The following is a 20,441-nucleotide window of genomic DNA, read 5'->3' as shown; positions in this document are numbered from 1 at the left end:
TCAGCCTCTCGAGTAGGAGTTACTACAGTGGCAAGCTACAGCACCCCACTACTTATTTTTCGGTAATGGGAAGCATAAAGCAAAAATAAGGATAGATACTTCTTTTTATTTAAAATAATTTTAAACTCAAACCATACGACAGGTGAGGATATTTCTAAGCAATATATTAACAATATAATTATTAATAGACAAGACTTTGGGGACAATAAAATTTGGAATTTGATAATTTTTTATAATTGGCAAGTATTTTAGTGAAATATTTGCTGGGCTATAACTAGTTGCCTCCTGTGTTTCAATGTGAAATACGAGCATGTGTATAAATCTGAGGTTTTCAAACAACAAGGTCAATGGCTATCCAAACTTCTCTTTTTCTAAAAATATGTAAATTTTTTTTACACTTTTTGCCACTAGTCAAAGAACTTGTTGTAAATGTAAATATAAAAAGTCTCCTCAAAAGTGCGAGTTTCTGAAAAGTAATTCCACATTATTTTTCAACCTGGCAATTTTGTTATTATGGGATCATTACATAAAGCACAAAATATTTCCCCTGTTCTACCTGTGACTGAACTGAACACAAGTTAATGAATAATGACAGGAATTTATTCTAGGTTACTCTTGGGCTAATGATATGGGAGAATGTTTGTTTTTAAAAAGAGGAAACCAAATCTACTTCCAGAATCTGATTTAGACTGTATATTCTAAAATCTTAAAATATACAAAAGTCTGACAAAGAGGGATTTTTTTTCATTCAACTCATCTTTAAGACCATTGCTAATAATCTTTAATTCAAATAGAAGTCTTTCTAAACTTAATAGGATTTTTATTCTCCTTTCACTTAATAGAGCCTGTGAAACTTTGATTGCACAGCCAGTTCTTCCTGAATTTTTTCTTACATTTGGAAAGCACCTTAAATAGAAAAATCCCGTCCAACTTAGTCATTTCACAGATAACAAAAACATTTTCCTCGATGGAATGAAGTTTAATTATAGTTATTTAATAAAAGAATTGGGACTCTATCTCAAGACTCCTAAGTTTTACTGTTCCCTTTCAGCCTCACTATACTGCCACTCTTCAGATAACTTGAAATTAAACTATTACTTGAATGAATGAATCAGTCATCCTATCAATATCACTCTTCATTATCCCACTCTTAATATTTTATTTTCAATAGCAAGTTAAGAATTAAATACTAACTTTGCTTGCCTATTAGGATAAAAAAATTAAATACCAACTTGAAAAATTTTTAGCACATTATACATATGCTTAATGGAACTTTTTAGCATTTTTTTTAAAAGTTGAGTCTCACTTTTATTTTTCACTTCACAGATTTCTTCCTTTAAGACCCTCAAGGCTGAGCTTGAAATTGGCAGAATTCCACATCAGTCTGAGCACACACCACACTCTAATTACTGTAGCATGCATACCAATATTTCGCCATGCAAGCAGTGGCGGAGTCCAAACGTTTCGCTTCATGCAGCTGGAGACAGTTGTCCACAAATGCTCGGGTTACACATATATGTGTTTTTAATTCTGCTAATTTATGTTGCACTGTCTTGAATTTAAAGGAAATAAAAGAAAAAAGTGAGCATGGTAGAAATATAAACTTCAACCCACTTAACATATCAGAAATTATACAATAAAAGATCTTTAGGGCAAACAAAAGTGGAATTGTTGGTTTTTTCCTCCATAAAAATGGCATGTGTTACCAAATCAGCTTAAATTTAAAACTCACTATATTTCAGTGCTAAGGAAATTTGTACTAAAAGATGCAAAAATAGTTTAAAACATAAATAATGTCTTGTTTCAGATTGTAAAATTTAGACGAGGCAAACTTCTTGAAAAACAGCGTGACTTTAATGTGTGAGCACCATCTTGTGGTACAGTTATTTAGGTACAGGTGTTGAAAACACCTATTGAATTTTCCTCCAGAGATTAAATCCTTGAAGATTCCTTCTTTATTAATGAAATTAAGTATACAGATTTTGCTACTCTGCTTCTAACATCTGGAGGGACAAGGGGTTTCTATATATGTTCATAAACACATCAAAATATTTATAAGGTATTATTTAATATTGCACAGTGTTTAATCTAGATCTGTAGAAAGCAATAGAATAAAATCAGAGTACTAAAGAGATCAAAGTCCAGTACCCTCATCCTCTTTCATCCCTTCACATTATCCCTTCTGATATGGTTTGGCTCTGTCCCCACCCAAATCTTATCTTGAATTGTAGCTCTCATAATCCCCACATGTTGTGGGAGGGATGTGGTGGGAGATAATTGAATTATGGGGGCAGGTTTGTCCCATGATGTTCTTGTGATAGTGAGCAAGTCTCATGAGATCTGATGGTTTTATAAAGAGCAGTTCCCCTGCACACACTGTTTTGCCTGCTACCATGTAAGATGTGCTGTTGTTTCTCCTTCACCTTCCGCAATGATTATGAGGCCTCCCCAGCCATGTGGAACTGTGAGTCCATTAAACCTCTTTTTTTTTTTTAAATAAATTACCCAGTCTCAGGTATTTCTTCATAGCAGTATGAAAATGGATGAATACACCTCCCATACCTCTCAATAGCTTGTTTAGCAGTCTCTAGCATGGACTGAATGGTCTGGGATTATCAATGTTAATATAGCTATGTACCTACCTCCTCCTGCTGGCCATGGACAACCCATTAGCGTTTTTGGAAATCATTATATTTAGACTATTCTCAATTGTTCCTGACTGTTCTTGCTTCAATCAAGCTTTATTTCATTCCTGACTCTAGGCTCTCACACTCTGAACTTGGAGTTTATATCTGTTCTCTTTGGCACTGACTCTTGAGCCTCTCTCAGGAAATTGGCTTGAACTTGAAATACTGGGTTCCCACTTTGGGTAGCTCCAAAAGTATACTCCATTCTAGTTGATTTCTTAGGTCCAAGGCCCGGATATGGTCAGCTGGCCTATCTTCTTTGTAAAAATTCAGATAGAAACAGAGTTCTGATCATTCTGCTGTGAAATGAGTAAGAACTTCACTGTGGCTAATAGAAAGCATACACGTGGAAAGTTACGGGCAAAGGTGGTGCAGTGAAACTCAAACTAGAAATTAAACACATCCCACCTAGGTATTGCCAAGTCCAAAGCCACAGCTGTGTTCTCAAAGGAGGGTGGTGGGCCACATTCTCAGAAGATACAGGGTCTGCTTTTAATGCTGGCTACAGCAATTCTCAAGTTATAAAACTGATTCTTTCACCGTCATTGTTGGTTAGGACAGTTTTGATACTTACCATTTCTGGAAAATAGTAGAATGGGAGTGTAAAAAGACCCAGGGCCAAGCAAGACCAGGGTGTACCAGGTAGAGTAAAGCTCTGAGGGGCAGATTCCTTACAGATGTATCAACATAACTACTGTGCTGATGAAAACTCCAACTGACTGTCTTTCCCCTGATTTTATTTCACCCTGTACTAGAAACAGAGAACGTAACTGGCATCGAATGATTCCAAAACTAAGCAATGAGAAGGTTGGCACCCCACTCCTTGCATCTCTGTATTCTGGCCTCTAATTCTGAACATGCTGGGTCACATCAAAACTTTCTTCCCCACTTATTATTTCCCTTAATTTTTCCTATCTCCATTTCTATTCATCATATATTTAATTAGGTCAAATATCTACACTTTAATCAGCACAAAGTTTCCCACTCCCAACCCACACATTCAAGTTTACTCATAGACAATATAAAGATGGAACAAAAAAAAGAAAAAATAGGCAAATAATCTATATATCAAAAACAGATGCGTATTCCATGAAAATCCCTGAAGATGGTTTCTAAGCCTACTCCTAGTTTAGTTCAATGACACTATGTATGACACTTTATTTGGAAAATAAGGGTGGATCCAACAAGTCTCAAGACATTTTTTTGCCTACGTGATGCCACATTTGGGAATTTATGCACTGTCTTTACAATATGAAAGAGTAAAGATATCTAAGCCTGATTCTCTCATACAAGAGTCGTTCCTTTGTAAATGCTGGAAACTTCTAGGAGCTGAAGTAAAACTTCAAACCAGAATGGAATGATTTAGAATTCTTGCATCAGTGCATTCAGTGAAGTCCAGAGGTCTGAGAGAATAATGTCTCCAAGAGTATATAATTTACTCTCTGAGGATAAAATGATTAAATATTTACGTATCTTACCATTGGGTTGAGCATTACTAAACAGATTTAGTCTTTGCTTTTCACTGCAGACACTGCATTATGCTTTCTGAAATCATCCTCTAATCAAAGGCAACTAAAAATTAGACCACACATTACTAGCCAAGTGCGCTTTGTGAATGATTGACAAGGTCATAGCAGTATTTTTAAGTCATTTATATTTGTTAATAAATAATACTGCAGCTAGCATTAAAAAATTATTCTGAAGTTACTAAGTGGGCTGGATGGAGTCTTTTTCAGAGTTCTGAATGACAGAATTCTTAGAATCATAGAATTATGGAAATGGAAAACACCTTGGAGAGGTTATCTAGCCCAGTATTCATTTAAACAACAGCATCAGTTGCTCTCATATATTAGGGTTAAAATATAAAATAAAACACACTAGGTTTGCTATTTGATAGTTAATTAATCCCATGCTCAAGGTCTTAAGAACTGGATATTCCCATTTCAGACACATGTCAAGAAGAAGCATTGTTTTTTTTTCCTCTCTATTCCTTTCCCTAATTCTTTATGCCCTTAGAATTAAGAACACATACCACACAGGAAATGACTAACCAAGAGCTCTCATTAGATTAGAAAAAACATTCCATTTTCACTTCATTGCCCACTGAGTGAAGGAAATAGGAAAAGAAAAAAGGCCCATTTGCTTTGCACTTCTGGGCAGTAATAACAGTATATAGGTAAAGAGTGTAGGTTCTGGAATTAGAATATATGTGTAATTTGGGGCCAGTTACTTAACCTCTCTACAGCTTAATTTCCTTAACTGTAAAATAAAAATAATTAAAATACTTATATAGATTTGCGAAGAAAAAGAATGAGACAATTCACTTAGCAGTGTCTGGCAGATAGGGAGCAGTCAAGCAATAATATCCATTATTATTATTTAACATCTGGATTTTACTGTTTTATTGTCTATTCTGTGAAAAACCGTAAGATTGACATAAACTATGGAGAGCATAGATTTTAAAAATTCCAATAATGATTGTTACATCCATACAGTAGGTTTCTATTCTAAAAAGAAAATAAATTTTGTGACATGCATTTCAACTGGTCAGAAAGCCCCAAAATGTTCAAAATTCAAGGATAACAAAGAAAATGGAAACTGAATAATTATATAGTTATAAAATGACACGTGGCCAAGTATATTGTAACATTTAAAGCTCTTCTATTTCAATTGAATAACTAGAACCATAGTGTACCCAGCTCTCGAATACAAGGTATAGGTATGTACAGTATCGGTTATTCATCGTCTCTGAATATACTCCTAGCTTGAAATATGAAAATATTATTCAAATATATTTATTTAGATAAAATAGGAAGATCAGAAGACATATCTCAGAAATCTCAGAACATATACACTTACTTGGAAAACAATACTACTAGCTATCAATAATGTGACCTGTGGAAGTAGAATGCTACTGCCACCTACTGAAAATTTAGGGAACTAACTTTGAAAGAAGGCAACAATAAAATGATACTTCTTTAAAAAGGAATGATTAAAATTATTTTTGCTATTAAAATACAACAAATATATATTTTAAAAGAATATTTTTCCCCTATGAGAAAACAATATGGACCACTTTTCTATTTCCTTCATGGTTAAATGTCAAATTACATACTTTCTGAGCCATTCAGGCAATCTAGGTAATATTATAGTCATCCTTGTTGTAATCTAGTATTAAGTTCATAAACACAGGAAATATAGATTTCCAAAGGAATGGAAACATGTATTTTGGTTCAACTGTTATACCTTTAGCCAAAATAAGGCTAAAGGTATATTTTTGTTTTTGTATTCATTTTTGTGGGGAGCAGGGAGACAGGGTCTTGCTATGTCACTCAGGCTAGAGTACAATAGTGAGATCTCAGCTCACTGCAACATCTGCCTCCAGGACTCAAGCGATTCTCCCACTTTAGCCTCTTGAGTAGCTGGGACTACAGGTGCACACCATCACACCTGGATAATTTTTGTATTTTTCGTAGAGATGAGGTTTTGCCACATTGCCCAGGTTGGTCTCAAAATCCTGGGCTCAAGCAATCTGCCTGCCTAGGCCTCCCAACGTGCTGGGATTACAGGTGTGAGCCACTATGCCTGGCCTTGATATAAGTGTTTTAGTAAACATTTTTGATGTTTAAATGGTGGTGGTTGGATTTCAGAAGCAAATGATACTCATTCCACTTTGGGTACAGTTGAGAAAATCAGAGTGATATCAAGTGGTAACACTTCCTTCATATTGCCAGGAGCGTAGTATGTGTTTCTAGAGTTACACCCATCAAATTACAGTTGAACACATTACTCTTAGGAGGCAATCAATATATATTTGTTCAGTGAAGCAAAAAGGAAAAAATCATATATGTCAGTGTTCCTCAATGGGAAATTATTGATATTTTGAGTGACACAATTAGTTGCAATCCAAATGTGAATTACAGGACATTTAACAACACTGTCCGCCAGAGCACTATACAAGTTGTACCTCCAGTCAACTGTGCACACCCACCTCCACCCCATTCCTGACTTTTCTAAACACCTAGGTGAAAGGGCATTCACTGAGAACCACTGATATGTGTAAATCAGTGATCCATCAATGAAAGGGAATATAAAGTATAACATCCTTGCTCTTAAGGAAATCAGAATTTAGGCAAGTCAAGTCATATTGTTTTGTTAAATGTTTTCTTGATTGAGTGTACCTCATTTTTAGAGATTCAGAACAACTGTTTTAGGTTTGTTGTGTCAATAAGAAAAGTTAGGATGTAAAGACTTTTTTTCAGGATGGAAAAAGTTAATTTGATGACAATACAGGTAGCAAACAGTTCCCAAAACGACAAAGAGAGGGTCTAGATCAAGAGCAAGAGGAAGTAGATGATAAAAAGCTCTCCCATATTGAAACAAAATGGAGCAAGGCATTATGTAAGGAATAAAATAAGGATAACAGCTAATTTTAATGTGGGCTTACTTTGCCAGGCAATATTCCAAGCACTTTATGTATGTTACCCCATCTAATTGGCAGAGACAGGAGACAGCTGAGGGTTTCTGGCGAAACCCTGCCTTCAAGCCTAAACAGCCTAAAGGCTGAAAAACCCGACTGCTGGCCACAGATGAAGCCTGCCCTTTCCCAACTGATCCTTTCTGAATAATGCCCACCTGTGCACTGGAAGGACGGAGTGGAGCCTCGGGAAGTTCACACTGTTTGCAGAGGAGAGGAGCCTAGCCTCTCCTGTTCCTGTGTGATGACCTAGGATTCAATCTGTGAGGCAGGAGACCTGCTAGCAGGACTTCCTTTCACTTTGCTGAGAGTTTCTTTTTCCTTTTCATTTAATAAACCCTGTCCTACTCAATCTACAATGTGTCTGCGTGCCTAAATTATCCCGGTCATGTGACAAGAACCCAGTTTTTTCTACAGCATAATCCTCACAACAACGCTATGAGGCAGTCTCTGATATTCACAAATAGGAAAATATTTTATAAATATTTACAAACATTATAAATTTTAAAGATTTATAGTCATAAAATTTTACAATTTTGCAAATCAAATACATTTTATATATTTACAAATAGGAAACTATTTTTGAGAGAGAGAACATGCCTAGACTACAGAGATTCAAGCAGCTGTGTTAGGACATAAACCACACTTGAACATAATTTCTAGAATGCTGGTTCTGAAAAGCCACCAAGTTGTTTCATTTCTACCTTTCCCTTCACAAAGCCTTTCAGCCAGTCATTCTACTTAAAAATTTTTAAGTCAAATTCCAACTCCAGGTTTTTTGCTGGTGAGATGTTTTGCCAATTTAATGACCACATGAAGGAATTATAAACTATTCCTTCATTTAAAAAGAAACTATAGGGTCTAAAATTTAATTAGCATATTTAATGACTGCGGCCACCATATACTGAGTTCTTTTGCAAAAACCCTCAAGTTCCTGGGAAAACTCAATCCTAGGTAAACACAATCATCTGTCTTTTCTCTATGTTTATACCTGGGAAGCTAAACTCTTATCATAAAGCTGATTGATACACAAAAAGCAGAAAGTAGTTCAGTTTCTCATTCTGAAGAAGATATTTCATACCTCCCTCACCTTTCTGCAACACCTCCATGCCTCCTTCACTCACCTGTCTTTCAAGGACTAACTTTCCCTATTGTTATTTATTTATTTGTTTATTTTTGAGATGGAGTCTTGCTCTGTAGCCCAGGCTGGATGGAGTGCAGTGGTGCGATCTCACCTCACTGCAACCTCTACCTCCTGGGTTCAAGTGATTCTCCTGCCTCAGCCTCCCGAGTAGCTGGGATTAGAGGTGTGCATCACCATGCCCAGCTAATTTTTATATTTTTAGTAGAGACAGGGTTTCACCATGTTGGCCAGGCTGGTCTCGAACTCCTGACCTCAAGTGATCTGCCTGCCTCAGCTTCCCAAAGTTCTGAGATTACAGGCGTGAGTCAGTGTGCCTGGCCACATTATTTAAAGAAATAGAAGTCTTCTATAAAGAACTTTTGTAGTTTTCTACCAACAGAGTGATGTATCTGTCTGAACTCATAGATGTCCTTTGCTCCTTTCTTCCTGTGCAAATGAAAGAATCCCTCTCCTGTTGATGGGAAGGCCTATCTTTCCATGTGTCAGCATCCACAAACTCACCTTTTCTCAAAGACCTTACGCAGTTGATTATTTCCTTCCTACCTACAACCTTTCCCTCTTTATTAAATCCTTTCTTTATATATGATTATTAAAATATGCACCCACATTCCCATCCTAAAAATAACGACAAAAAGTTAGTAACTCCCAAATATCTCCCTTGACTCTCAAATCTCCTTCCCCTCCCCTCTTCCCTTACCACCCTTTCTCTCAACTACCATTCACAGCCAAACTCAGGAAAGAGTTGCCTACCATCAGTATTGTTTTACGTCCTCATTTCTGTCTACTCACTCGGGTCTGTCACCCTCCACCTCTATTAATGGCTCTTACTAAATAATCTCCATATCATTGTATTCAATGAGCACTCTTTGCCCTTCATCTTATTTTCCCCCAAGCAGCAATTGATCCCACTCCCTACTCCATGAAGCCCTCTTTCCTGCCAGCTTCTGTGACAAAGCTCTCCTGATTTGCTTTCTCCTTTCTGTTTATTCATTCTCAGTCATCTTACAGGCTCTTCCTTTTCAGACAATATGAATTCCAAATATGAATTCTACCTTTAAATCTTGTAGTCTTCCTCAAGGACTGTGTCCTAAGACCACTTCCTATCTTGCTCTCTATCTCTCCTTAGTGATCTCATCCACTTCCATGGTTTCTAATATCACCCTACATGAAAATAACCCCAAACTTCTGTTTACCCCAGGCCATTTCAGATTAGTAAATTGATATCATCTAATACTAAACCACAGTGACAAGCTTACCTGTAGGTGAGCAACTGTTTTGCCAAAAGCTTTTCTTTGTTTAACATAGTTCCTGGTTTCTTCAAACATGAATTCACTAGCTGAAATTGCCACATCAGCAATTAACAGCCTTTCCTATAACACAAAAATTAGGTCTTAAACATTACTCTAATTATGCAAGTGATTTTCACACAATTTCAATTATGATAAATCCTATAAATTATCTTTATAATAAACTCATAAAGATTAATTTATATCTTAACTCCTTATAAGAAAACAGATTTATGAGATTCTAACACATCTCTAATCACTTTCTAAAGCAAATCCTTTATTTTTATGAATGACTGCCTTTATTTTTTTATAATCTTTTTAAATTTTTAAGAGATGAAGTCTCACTCTGCTGCCAAAAATGGAGTACAGTTGCACAATCATAGTTCACTACATCCTGGAATTCCAGGGCTCAAGTGATCCTCCCACCTCAGCCTCCTGAGTAGCTGGGACAACAGTCACATAACACCATACCCATGAATGACTGTCTTCATTATATATATGCAATTTAATTTTTCTTCTCTTTACTCACATGTGAGTTAAAAACAATCCCTAGTTGCTTATTTCAATTTATTAATCTCTGCACACTGTATGACTCAATATATCTGTGGAAATAAACATCTTAAAGCACACAAATTCTACCTATTAATGTAAAAGTAGCCTTAGTCAGTTTAATTCCATCATGCTGGTGATTTTCATGGCAGTCACTAGGCAGGAGTACCCCCTTACACTGGCATCTGAGGCTCAATAATCACTTGTCAACCATACTTTAAAACCATAGCTGTTTAGGGACTGACCTTATGTGGCTAAAACTTTTCAGTCTGAATTTTATACTTTTCCTTCTGATTCGCAGTTATTATTTAAAAACTGGCAAACTATCAAATGTTTTGCATGACATTTCCTTACAAAGAGCTAAAAGTTTTTGAATTGCAGTTAAGAAGCTAAAATCATTCTAAGAAGGAATCACAGAACTGAAATATCTGTTTTTCCTACTCACTTTATAAGCTTTGATTGGATATTACTGAGTTCAGTTATTTACTTAACTACCCTATAAAACTCATACTTTTATTACAACTTTAATACTCAAATGATTAGCTATTTCACAAGTTTTGCATGTATAAATTTGCATGCATAATATAGAAATAACATGGTTCTATATTATTCTATTCCAATTCATTATTCAGTCAAAAGATGGAATCTTTAAACACTTCTGACCTGTGGGAGCTCTTTCATTATGTAATAGAAGCCTTTATTCTCTTCTCCAAGTAGGGCACTAGCTGGCAACCGTACATCTTCAAAGAATAGTTCTGCGGTATCCTAAAAGACCGTACAAAAAATGTAGAGAATGATCTCATTTAAATCTTCCAATAACCCAGTGAATATTGAAGTGAATATTATTTTTTCCAAAAAAAGAAAAAACACAAATTGGAAGCCAAGTTGGAGTAGTTAATGAACATAACTAGTAAGTGGTAAACCAGGGATTTGAACCCACAGCCGTCTGATTCTAAACCTTGTGGCTTTCCTACTGCAATACACTATCATTCCAGCTCTAATACTGTCCAGTTCTCAAGGTACTTGGAACTAAGGATTTCTAATACACATTAAGCAAAACATGTATTTTTGGTAATGTATAGAAAGAACATTTTCTGGGTTTTTTTGTTTGTTTGTTTTATATTTTTTGAGACAGAGTCTCACTCTGTTGCCCAGGCTGGAGTGCAGTGGCATCATCTTGGCTCACTGCAACCTCTGCCTCCTGGGTTCAAGTGATTCTCCTGCCTCAGCCTCCCGAGTAGCTGGGACTACAGGTGCCTGCCACCACGCCCGGCTAATTTTTTATTATTAGTAGAGATGGGGTTTCCCATGTTGACCAGGCTGGTCTCGAATTCCTGACCTCAGGTGATCCACTGGCCTCAGCCTCCCAAAGTGCTGGGATTACAGGTGTGAGCCACCGTGCCTGGCCACACTTTGTTTTTACTTCATATTTTTCTTTAACACATTTTACAAATAGATGGCTTGTTACCATGCAGTTAATTTTGCCATTTCTAAAACAGATATTCAAAATACCTTGATTCATTTCTATCGCTGACCATCAGAAAGAGAGAGTGGTATAAATGAGAATAAATCTCATTACCACATCAGAAAAGCATATTTTAGGAATTCAGCATAGGAAATAAAATTGTGCCACATGTAATCCTCTATGTAAGTCTCCTATCTGATTAATAGTAAACTCAATTAGTACCTGAATATGATTTACATTATCACTCACCTGGGCTTTTAATCCCATTTTATGTAGCTTTCGTCCCTTGATAAATCCTTTCATTCCATTTTCCACCAGAAAAAGGCTAATACCATGGGCAGGGGAGGGAGCTTCATGATTTGTGACCGCAACTACAATCACAACGTCACTTAATGACCCATTACTGATGAACACCTGCAAAACCCCAAGTACATTATTAATGCACCATGATAATTCAAGTCTATGTGCAAGTTATGATTGGGAGAAAGTATATTACAGAAAACTAAAACAGACAAGACATGCTTGATACCTCTCTCTGTACCCTACCCAAATATCTGCAGAGTTGATTATTCACACATGATGTTATCAGGAATCAGGGGAAAAATTACTTAATGCTTCAAAGAATGAAACCTATAGATTTTCTTTTCACTATTAATATTATACATAATAATAATAAACAGAGATTATTATGTTCTTTAAAAATGAAACCAAATTGTCTATTATGATGATAAATTGTATTTTTAGAAGGAAGCCACTGATAAGAAAAGAAAATCTAGCTGGGCCTGGTGGCTCACACCTGTAACCCCAGTACTTTGGGAGGCCGAGACAAGAGGATCATTTGAGCTCAGGAGTTCAAGACCAGCCTTGCCAAAATAGTAGAGACAAAAAAATTAAAAATTAGCTGATGTGGTAGTGTGCACCTATATATAGTCCAAGCTACTCAGGAAGCTGAGGCAGGAGGATCGCTTGAGCCCAGGAGTTTGAGGTTGCAGTGAGTTATGATTGTACCACTGCACTCCAACCTGGGTGACAGAGTGAGACCCTGTCTCTAGAAAAAAAGAAAAGAAAATAAAAGAAAAATAAAAAGAAAGAAAATCTGCTGTAAATGGCACTATATTATTTATTCTCAGATTTATCAGTTTTTGAAAAGGACTATTTTTGATTTTTGTAATTGATATCCTGCTTCCTTTAAAATGGTCTAAATAGGAAACTATGATTAAGGAGGGAAAAATGACAAGCCAAATGAGAGGGATTATCAGATGATATTGATTCAGAAAACAAAGTATACTCAGAGCAAATATTAATAATTATCTTCTCATTCTGCATCTTTCCTGGTTCATCTCAATCATTGTCATGGCTCGAGTCACCCTCTACATGCTGATGACTCCAAATCTTTATCTAAGTCATGTTTCTTTTCTTTTTTTTAAGAGACAGGGTCTCTCTCACCCAGGCTGGAGTGCAGTGGTATGACCATAGATCATTGCAGCCTCAAACTCCTGGTAAGCCACATTTCCTGATAGGACCTGGACCTGAATATGTACTTGCTTCTGGATAGTTCCACCTGATGACTCATGGGCAGGACATACTCCTTCCCACCCCTACTCCTATCCAATCCTGATTATCAACCTATTTCCCTATCTCAATGAATGCTTCCATAAATTATGTTATCATCCTGCTTCATATTCAATTCAGCATCTAGTTTTTTCTAACCCATCTTAATACTTTTGGAATTTATTCACTTCCTTTCAAGTCTGTTGTAATTACCTTATTTCCAGCCCTCATCATTTCTTAAGTTCCTACAACCGATCTCTCTACAGGTGTATCATTCATCATGATGTCAGAGAGATTTTTCTAAATGCAATCTGATCATATCACCTTCACACTTAAAAATTTTTGAATAGCTCCTAACAGGCTTCAGGATGAATTCAAAACCCTTAGCAGGAAATAGAAAACTTATCACAAACTGGCACTAGCTTACCTCTCCTTACCTGGCTTATTGCTTGTCCCACTTTCCCCAATTTCCTGTTCTTCAGTCAGCTCTACTAAACTACTTGCTGTCCATCACATTGCGAGGTCTTCCTGACCTATGAGTCTTTGAAAAATCTTTTTTCTGCTACTTGGGAAAGGCCCTTTCCCAACTCTGCTGCAATGAATTGTATTCATCCTGGATGGTTTAGACATCAGATTGGCCAAAAGGTCTCAAATTCTCCAGGCTGGGTTAAGCGCTCCTACAACACCTCAAATTTACCAAAATGATCTGTTTTTATCTCTCTCCCTTTGAAATAGTAGGGGTATAAAATGATGTTGGTTACTCCCATCACCTAAAATGCACAGCACTGAAACATACAAATAATGAAAAATGGGCAAATAATGTTAGTGTTGTCTACACAACAGCAAATGAAGATAGTGTTGGCAGTATGGTTATAGGTGACACAATAATAAAAGATCATCAACGTGCCTCCTTACTAGGAGCTCCTAGCCATTTCCTATTCATATATATATCTTAAGTGCTTAGAATTCTTGTTGGCACAGAGGAGGCCAAAGGATGTTTTAAAAATATATTTTGAAAAAGATGTTCCTCAAAAAAAATTCTACACCTCTTGGCAAAAATATTTTTTCAACAGTATTCTCCATTACACCACTCCCTTGGTCAAAAACCTTGTAAGTCTACCAAGCTCCTACCTTTCTGTGTAGTTCCTAATATCTGTATAGCTGCCACAGTTGAAATGCTATGAGTGCTTTTTTGTTTGTTTTGCATCACACAGCATCCAGGAATTAGTATCTACAGTATGCTCTAAAATGGTCTCATACATGTTTTAACTACAGATAATAAATAAACAATGGAATGGAAAGGAAGGGAGGAGCAATTCATTGGGCAAAAACTATTCATTTTAATACGCTGAGCTCAATTTGGTAAATCAAGTGGAGTTCTCCAGAAGTTCTTATTGGAAGCAATTATAGCAAAGGATTAATAAAATCTGAACCATTTCTACAATAGTGTGACCTAATGTGAGTTTTAACACCATGGTGGATCCCCCTTTCTAATAGAGTTATGTGAGAATTTTCCTTGCAAGTGGACTTTCTCAGTTTGTTTCCTAATTACGACATTCCAAAGTTGAATAGGGCTGAAATTATCCCTAATGAGGGCCAACATTTTTGGGTGGTAGAAGGATATTAAATGCTTATAAAATAACAGAAAATCATTGCAGATATTATATAGAGAATGTAAAGTTCTAAAGAAAAAGGAAAATATAATTCTCCATAAGTACATAATACAACTATCATTGATAATTTCCTTTCTCATATTTTTAAATTTTAATATAGTAAAAATGTATCTATACTTGCATTCTATATCCTGTTTTTTCACTTAATGTATAATTATTTCCTGTACTGTTAAAAACTTTGTGTTGCTAGTGTTAATGGCTGCATATTCATTCAGATGCACTGTATTTGCTTACCCATTCCTTTACTTTTACTTGCTTTCAATTTTTTGCTATTTCTAATAGAGTTTTTGAAACAGAGTCAGTGGTACCTTTCCTGTGTGGTTCCCACGAAACCCTATGGCTGAGCAGACGAGGTCTGCTTAGAGAGCTAGAGGCATAAGAGAATGTGGTTCCCATTTCACTTCTGACCAAATATCCCACTCCCCTTTCAAAACGAGCCTTCTATATGCGAGGAGTTAACTGATTATATGTTGGAGCTATCATCCATTTAATTATAATTCTTAGGAGAAATTATTTAAACAAATATTTATTAAAGTATATTTGAAGAACACCAGTGATTCAATTTTGTAAATACAGAGATAATAGCCCAAACAAACTTAAAAAACTAATTCTTCAACAAACCTTGGCAAATATTTTCAGAAAGATTGTTTTAGAACAGTAAATAAAATGAACATCTTTCCTTCACATAACACTCAGTCAACAACAAATATTTACTGAGTATATACCAGATACTATTTTAGATGGGCAATATCACTTGCCCTCAGTGATATAAAATGCATTTGCCCTCATTGATATCAGAGATCCTGAGCCCATTTGTAACCTTAATTGGAAGCGCTCTCCAATTCTACCAGTGAGTTGATTGAGTTAGTGGAACTGAATGGTTCTCAAATGGCTCCCAAATTCTATCACTGTATCACTGATATCTTTTTCTCCTAGGATCCTTTTTTTTTTTTTTCTTTGAGAGGGGGTCTTACTCTGTCTCAACCTCCTTGGCTCAAGTGATTCTCCCTCTTCAGCCTCCTGAGTAGCTGGGACCAAAGGGCACACCACCATGTCCAGCTAATTTTTTAAATTTTTACTTTTGTAGAGACAGGGTCTCACTCTGTTGCCTAGGTTGGTCTCAAACTTCTGGGCTCAAGCAATCTCTTGCTTCAGCCTCCCAAAGTGCTGCAATTACAGGTGTGAGCCACTGTGCCTGGCCTTCTCCTAGAATCTTTTGAAATTCTTCTTGATCTATATGAGAAAGCTTTTTCCCCAATCTTTTATCAACATAAAGTTTAAGTATTATTAATATTTGTCCCACATTTGGGCAATGTGAGCCTCACTTTGTCTTTTTCTGGTTTGATAAGGGCTGTTTGGAAGCTAAAACAACCTTTGCCATATTAGTGAGGGGGCATGCAAAATGAAATATAGAAGAAGCTACCACAGATCTTAAGTAATATATGTTGTAAATTTACTGTCTCCAAAACAACTTAGGTAAATTCAATTCCTGCCTGAGTCCTTAGATTTAATAGAATTAATGAATTGTCTTTGAGACATTGTTACCCATGGCATGACTCTGAAAAGAAGGGCTATAGAAGTCCCTTTTTACACACCTTGCTTCCATTGAGAATCCAGTCACTTCCATCCTTTTTAGCATTTGTTTTTATTCCCTGTAAGTCACTGTAATTGAAAGAAAAGATAAAAAAATTCATCAAATGATAAAAATTAAATTATACAAATGATATAAGTATGTATGTAAATTAGACTATTCAAACTGGCTACACCATTATAAAATTGCTGAGTATTAAGAATGTTCACACAATTGCACTGAAAAACCATGCTGATCTATTATATTCTAAAGCACTTATACAAGTGAATATATGATTAAGATTTATTATATAAATTAGCCAGATTTTATACAGTAGTATAACAAAGCCCAACTAACATTCGAGACCCCAATGGGACTCACATAACATTTCAAACCTCACTGCATCCCTGAGATTACGTGTCACCATGTACTTTGCTGCCTTTAAACACCTTGGTTCCTTCCCCTATCTCTATTGATCAAAAATGTAACTATTAGGCAGGGCATGGTGGCTCATGCCTATAATCCCAGCACTTTGGGATACTGAGGCGGGAGGACTGCTTGAGCCCAGAAGTTTGAGACCAGCCTGGGCAACAAAGCTAGACTCTATCTCTACAAAAAGTTAAAAAATTAGTTGGGTGTGGTGGCACATGCCTGTGGTCTCAGCTACTTGGGAGGCTGAAGTGAGAGGATCACTTGGGCCTGGGAGGTTGAAGCTGCAATGAGGCATGATCATGCCACTGCACTCTAGTCTGGGTAACACAGTGAGAATTTGTCTAAAAAAAAAAAAGAGTATGTCTCAAATGCCATTTTTTTCTAACAAACCTGCTCTAAGTGTAGAATAGATTATTTTTCTAAATATAAAAGAAACAAATATTGGTAAATAAAATATTAAGGATACAGACAGCATTCCAAAGGAGAAAAATCATTTTAAAAATAATTTTATCTCCTAGAATGAACATTTTAAAGGTATATCTTTCCAATATCTTTCTATGGATATAACTATACATATATATGCATTTTCATAAAACTGGAACCATATAATATGATTTTGATCTGTTAACAATATCTAATGACTTCTTATTAGCTGAACAGAGCATCATCATGGATTTACCATAATTTAAAAAAATAATCCCCTATTGTTAAAACACTTAGGTCCCAATTTTTATTAATATCATATAATAAATAGCAGAGTGTGTAAATAGTCCACATTACTTGTGTAATTTTTCCAATTCGTCTTCTTTATGTGGGTGATATGGTTTGGCTCTGTGTCCCTACCCAAATCTCATGTTCAATTACGATCTTCAGTGTTGGAGGAGGGGGCCTGGTGGGCTGATTGGATCACGGGGATGGACTTTCCCCTTGCTGTTCTTGTGACAGTGAGCTACTTATCATGAGATTTGGTTGTTTAAAAGTGTGTAGCACATCTCCCTTCTCTCTCTTCCTGCTTCTCTGGCCATGTAGGACATGACTGCTTCCCCTCTGCCTTCTGCCATGATTGTAAGTTTCCTGAGGCCTCCCCAGCCATGCTTCCTATACAGCCAGTGGAACTGTGAGCCACTTAAACCTCTTTTCTTTATAAATTACCCAGTTTCAGGTATTTTTTATAGCAATGCAAAAACAGAGTAATAAATACAGTGGTGTTTATATTTTATGCCCCTCAGCATTTTTTTTAAATTTTATTATTATTATACTTTTAAATTTTAGGGTACATGTGCACAATGTGCAGGTTTGTTACATATGTATACATGTGCCATGTTGGTGTGCTGCACCCATTAACTCGTCATTTACATTAGGTATATCTCCTAATGCTATCCCTCCCCCCTCCTCCCACCCCATAACAGTCCCCGGTGTGTGATGTTCCCCTTCCTGTATCCATGTGTTCTCATTGTTCAATTCCCACCTATGAGTGAGAATATGCAGTGTTTCATTTTTTTGTCCTTGCGATAGTTTACTGAGAATGATGGTTTCCAGTTTCACCCCTACAAAGGACATGAACTCATCATTTTTATGGCTGCATAGTATTCCATGGTGTATATGTGCCACATTTTCTTAATCCAGTCTATCGTTGTTGGACATATGGGTTGGTTCCAAGTCTTTGCTATTGTGAATAGTGCTGCAATAAACATACGTGTGCATGTGTCTTTATAGCAGCATGATTTATAGTCCTTTGGGTATATACCCAGTAATGGGATGGCTGGGTCAAATGGTATTTCTAGTTCTAGATCCCTGAGGAATCGCCACACTGACTTCCACAATGGTTGAACTAGTTTACAGTCCCACCAACAGTGTAAAAGTGTTCCTATTTCTCCACATCCTCCCCAGCACCTGTTGTTTCCTGACTTTTTAATGATCGCCATTCTAACTGGTGTGAGATGGTATCTCATTGTGGTTTTGATTTGCATTTCTCTGATGGCCAGTGATGATGAGCATTTTTGCACATGTTTTTTGGCTGCATAAATGTCTTCTTTTGAGAAGTGTCTGTTCATGTCCTTTGCCCACTTTTTGATGGAGTTGTTTGTTTTTTTCTTGTAAATTTGTTTCAGTTCATTGTAGATGCTGGATATTAGCCCTTTGTCAGATGAGTAGGTTGTGAAAATTTTCTCCCATTTTGTAGGTTGCCTGTTCACTCTGATGGTAGTTTCTTTTGCTGTGCAGAAGCTCTTTAGTTTAATTAGATCCCATTTGTCAATTTTGGCTTTTGTTGCCATTGCTTTTGGTGTTTTAGACATGAAGTCCTTGCCCACGCCTATGTCTTGAATGGTATTGCCTAGGTTTTCTTCTAGGGTTTTTATGGTTTTAGGTCTAACATGTAAGTCTTTAATCCATCTTGAATTAATTTTTGTATAAGGTGTAAGGAAGGGATTCAGTTTCAGCTTTCTACATATGGCTAGCCAGTTTTCCCAGCACTATTTATTAAGTAGGGAATCCTTTCCCCATTGCTTGTTTTTGTCAGGTTTGTCAAAGATCAGATAGTTGTAGATATGTGGCATTATTTCTGAGGGCTCTGTTCTGTTCCATTGATCTATATATCTGTTTTGGTACCAGTACCAGGCTGTTTTGGTTACTGTAGCCTTGTAGTATAGTTTGAAGTCAGGTAGCATGATGCCTCCAGCTTTGTTCTTTTGGCTTAGGATTGACTTGGCAATGCTGGCTCTTTTTTGTTTCCATATGAACTTTAAAGTAGTTTTTTCCAATTCTGTGAAGAAAGTCATTGGTAGCTTGATGGGGATGGCATTGAATCTATAAATTACCTTGGGCAGTATGGCCATTTTCACAATATTGATTCTTCCTACCCATGAGCATGGAATGTTCTTCCATTTGTTTGTATCTTCTTTTATTTCATTGAGCAGTGGTTTGTAGTTCTCCTTGAAGAGGTCCTTCACGTTCCTTGTAAGTTGGATTCCTAGGTATTTTATTCTCTTTGAAGCAATTGTGAATGGGAGTTCACTCATGATTTGGCTCTCTGTTTGTCTGTTATTGGTGTATAAGAATGCTTGTGATTTTTGTACATTGATTTTGTATCCTGAGACTGCTGAAGTTGCTTATCAGCTTAAGGAGATTTTGGGCTGAGACAATGGGGTCTTCTAGATATACAATCATGTCATCTGCAAACAGGGACAATTTGACTTCCTCTTTTCCTAATTGAATACCCTTTGTTTCTTTCTCTTGCCTGATCGTCCTGGCCAGAACTTCCAACACTATGTTGAATAGGAGTGGTGAGAGAGGGCATCCCTGTCTTGTGCCAGTTTTCAAAGGGAATGCTTCCAGTTTTTGCTCATTCAGTATGAGATTGGCTGTGGGTTTGTCACCACTAGGCCTGTCCTAAAAGAGCTCCTGAAGGAAGCACTAAACATGGGAAGGAACAACCAGTACCAGCCACTGCAAAAACAGGCCAAATTGTAAAGACCATCGAGGCTAGGAAGAAACTGCATCAACTAACAAGCAAAATAACCAGCTAACATCATAATGACAGGATCAAATTCACACATAACAATATTAACTTTAAATGCAAATGGGCTAAATGCTCCAATTAAAAGAC

At 36.5% G+C, this 20,441-nt stretch overlaps 1 protein-coding gene across 1 annotated transcript in view; it reads right to left on the bottom strand.

Annotated features, from left to right (window-relative positions):
* The window catches only part of ACADL (acyl-CoA dehydrogenase long chain), a 41,056-nt gene that overhangs the window by 5,814 nt on the left and 14,801 nt on the right, over positions 1–20,441 (bottom strand). The window contains exons 5-9 of the mRNA XM_032754672.2: positions 16,428–16,494; positions 11,858–12,022; positions 10,807–10,908; positions 9,565–9,678; positions 1,425–1,552 (exon numbers count right to left, since the gene is read on the bottom strand). Coding sequence (XP_032610563.1) covers positions 1,425–1,552; positions 9,565–9,678; positions 10,807–10,908; positions 11,858–12,022; positions 16,428–16,494 — 576 coding nt within the window. The remainder of the gene's footprint in view (positions 1–1,424; positions 1,553–9,564; positions 9,679–10,806; positions 10,909–11,857; positions 12,023–16,427; positions 16,495–20,441) is intronic.

Source organism: Hylobates moloch, unplaced genomic scaffold (genome assembly GCF_009828535.3).
Source record: "Hylobates moloch isolate HMO894 unplaced genomic scaffold, HMol_V3 SCAFFOLD_1, whole genome shotgun sequence".
Taxonomy (NCBI): domain Eukaryota; kingdom Metazoa; phylum Chordata; class Mammalia; order Primates; family Hylobatidae; genus Hylobates; species Hylobates moloch.
Note: the sequence above shows the minus strand (reverse complement) of the source record. Positions and strands in the feature narration are given on the sequence as shown.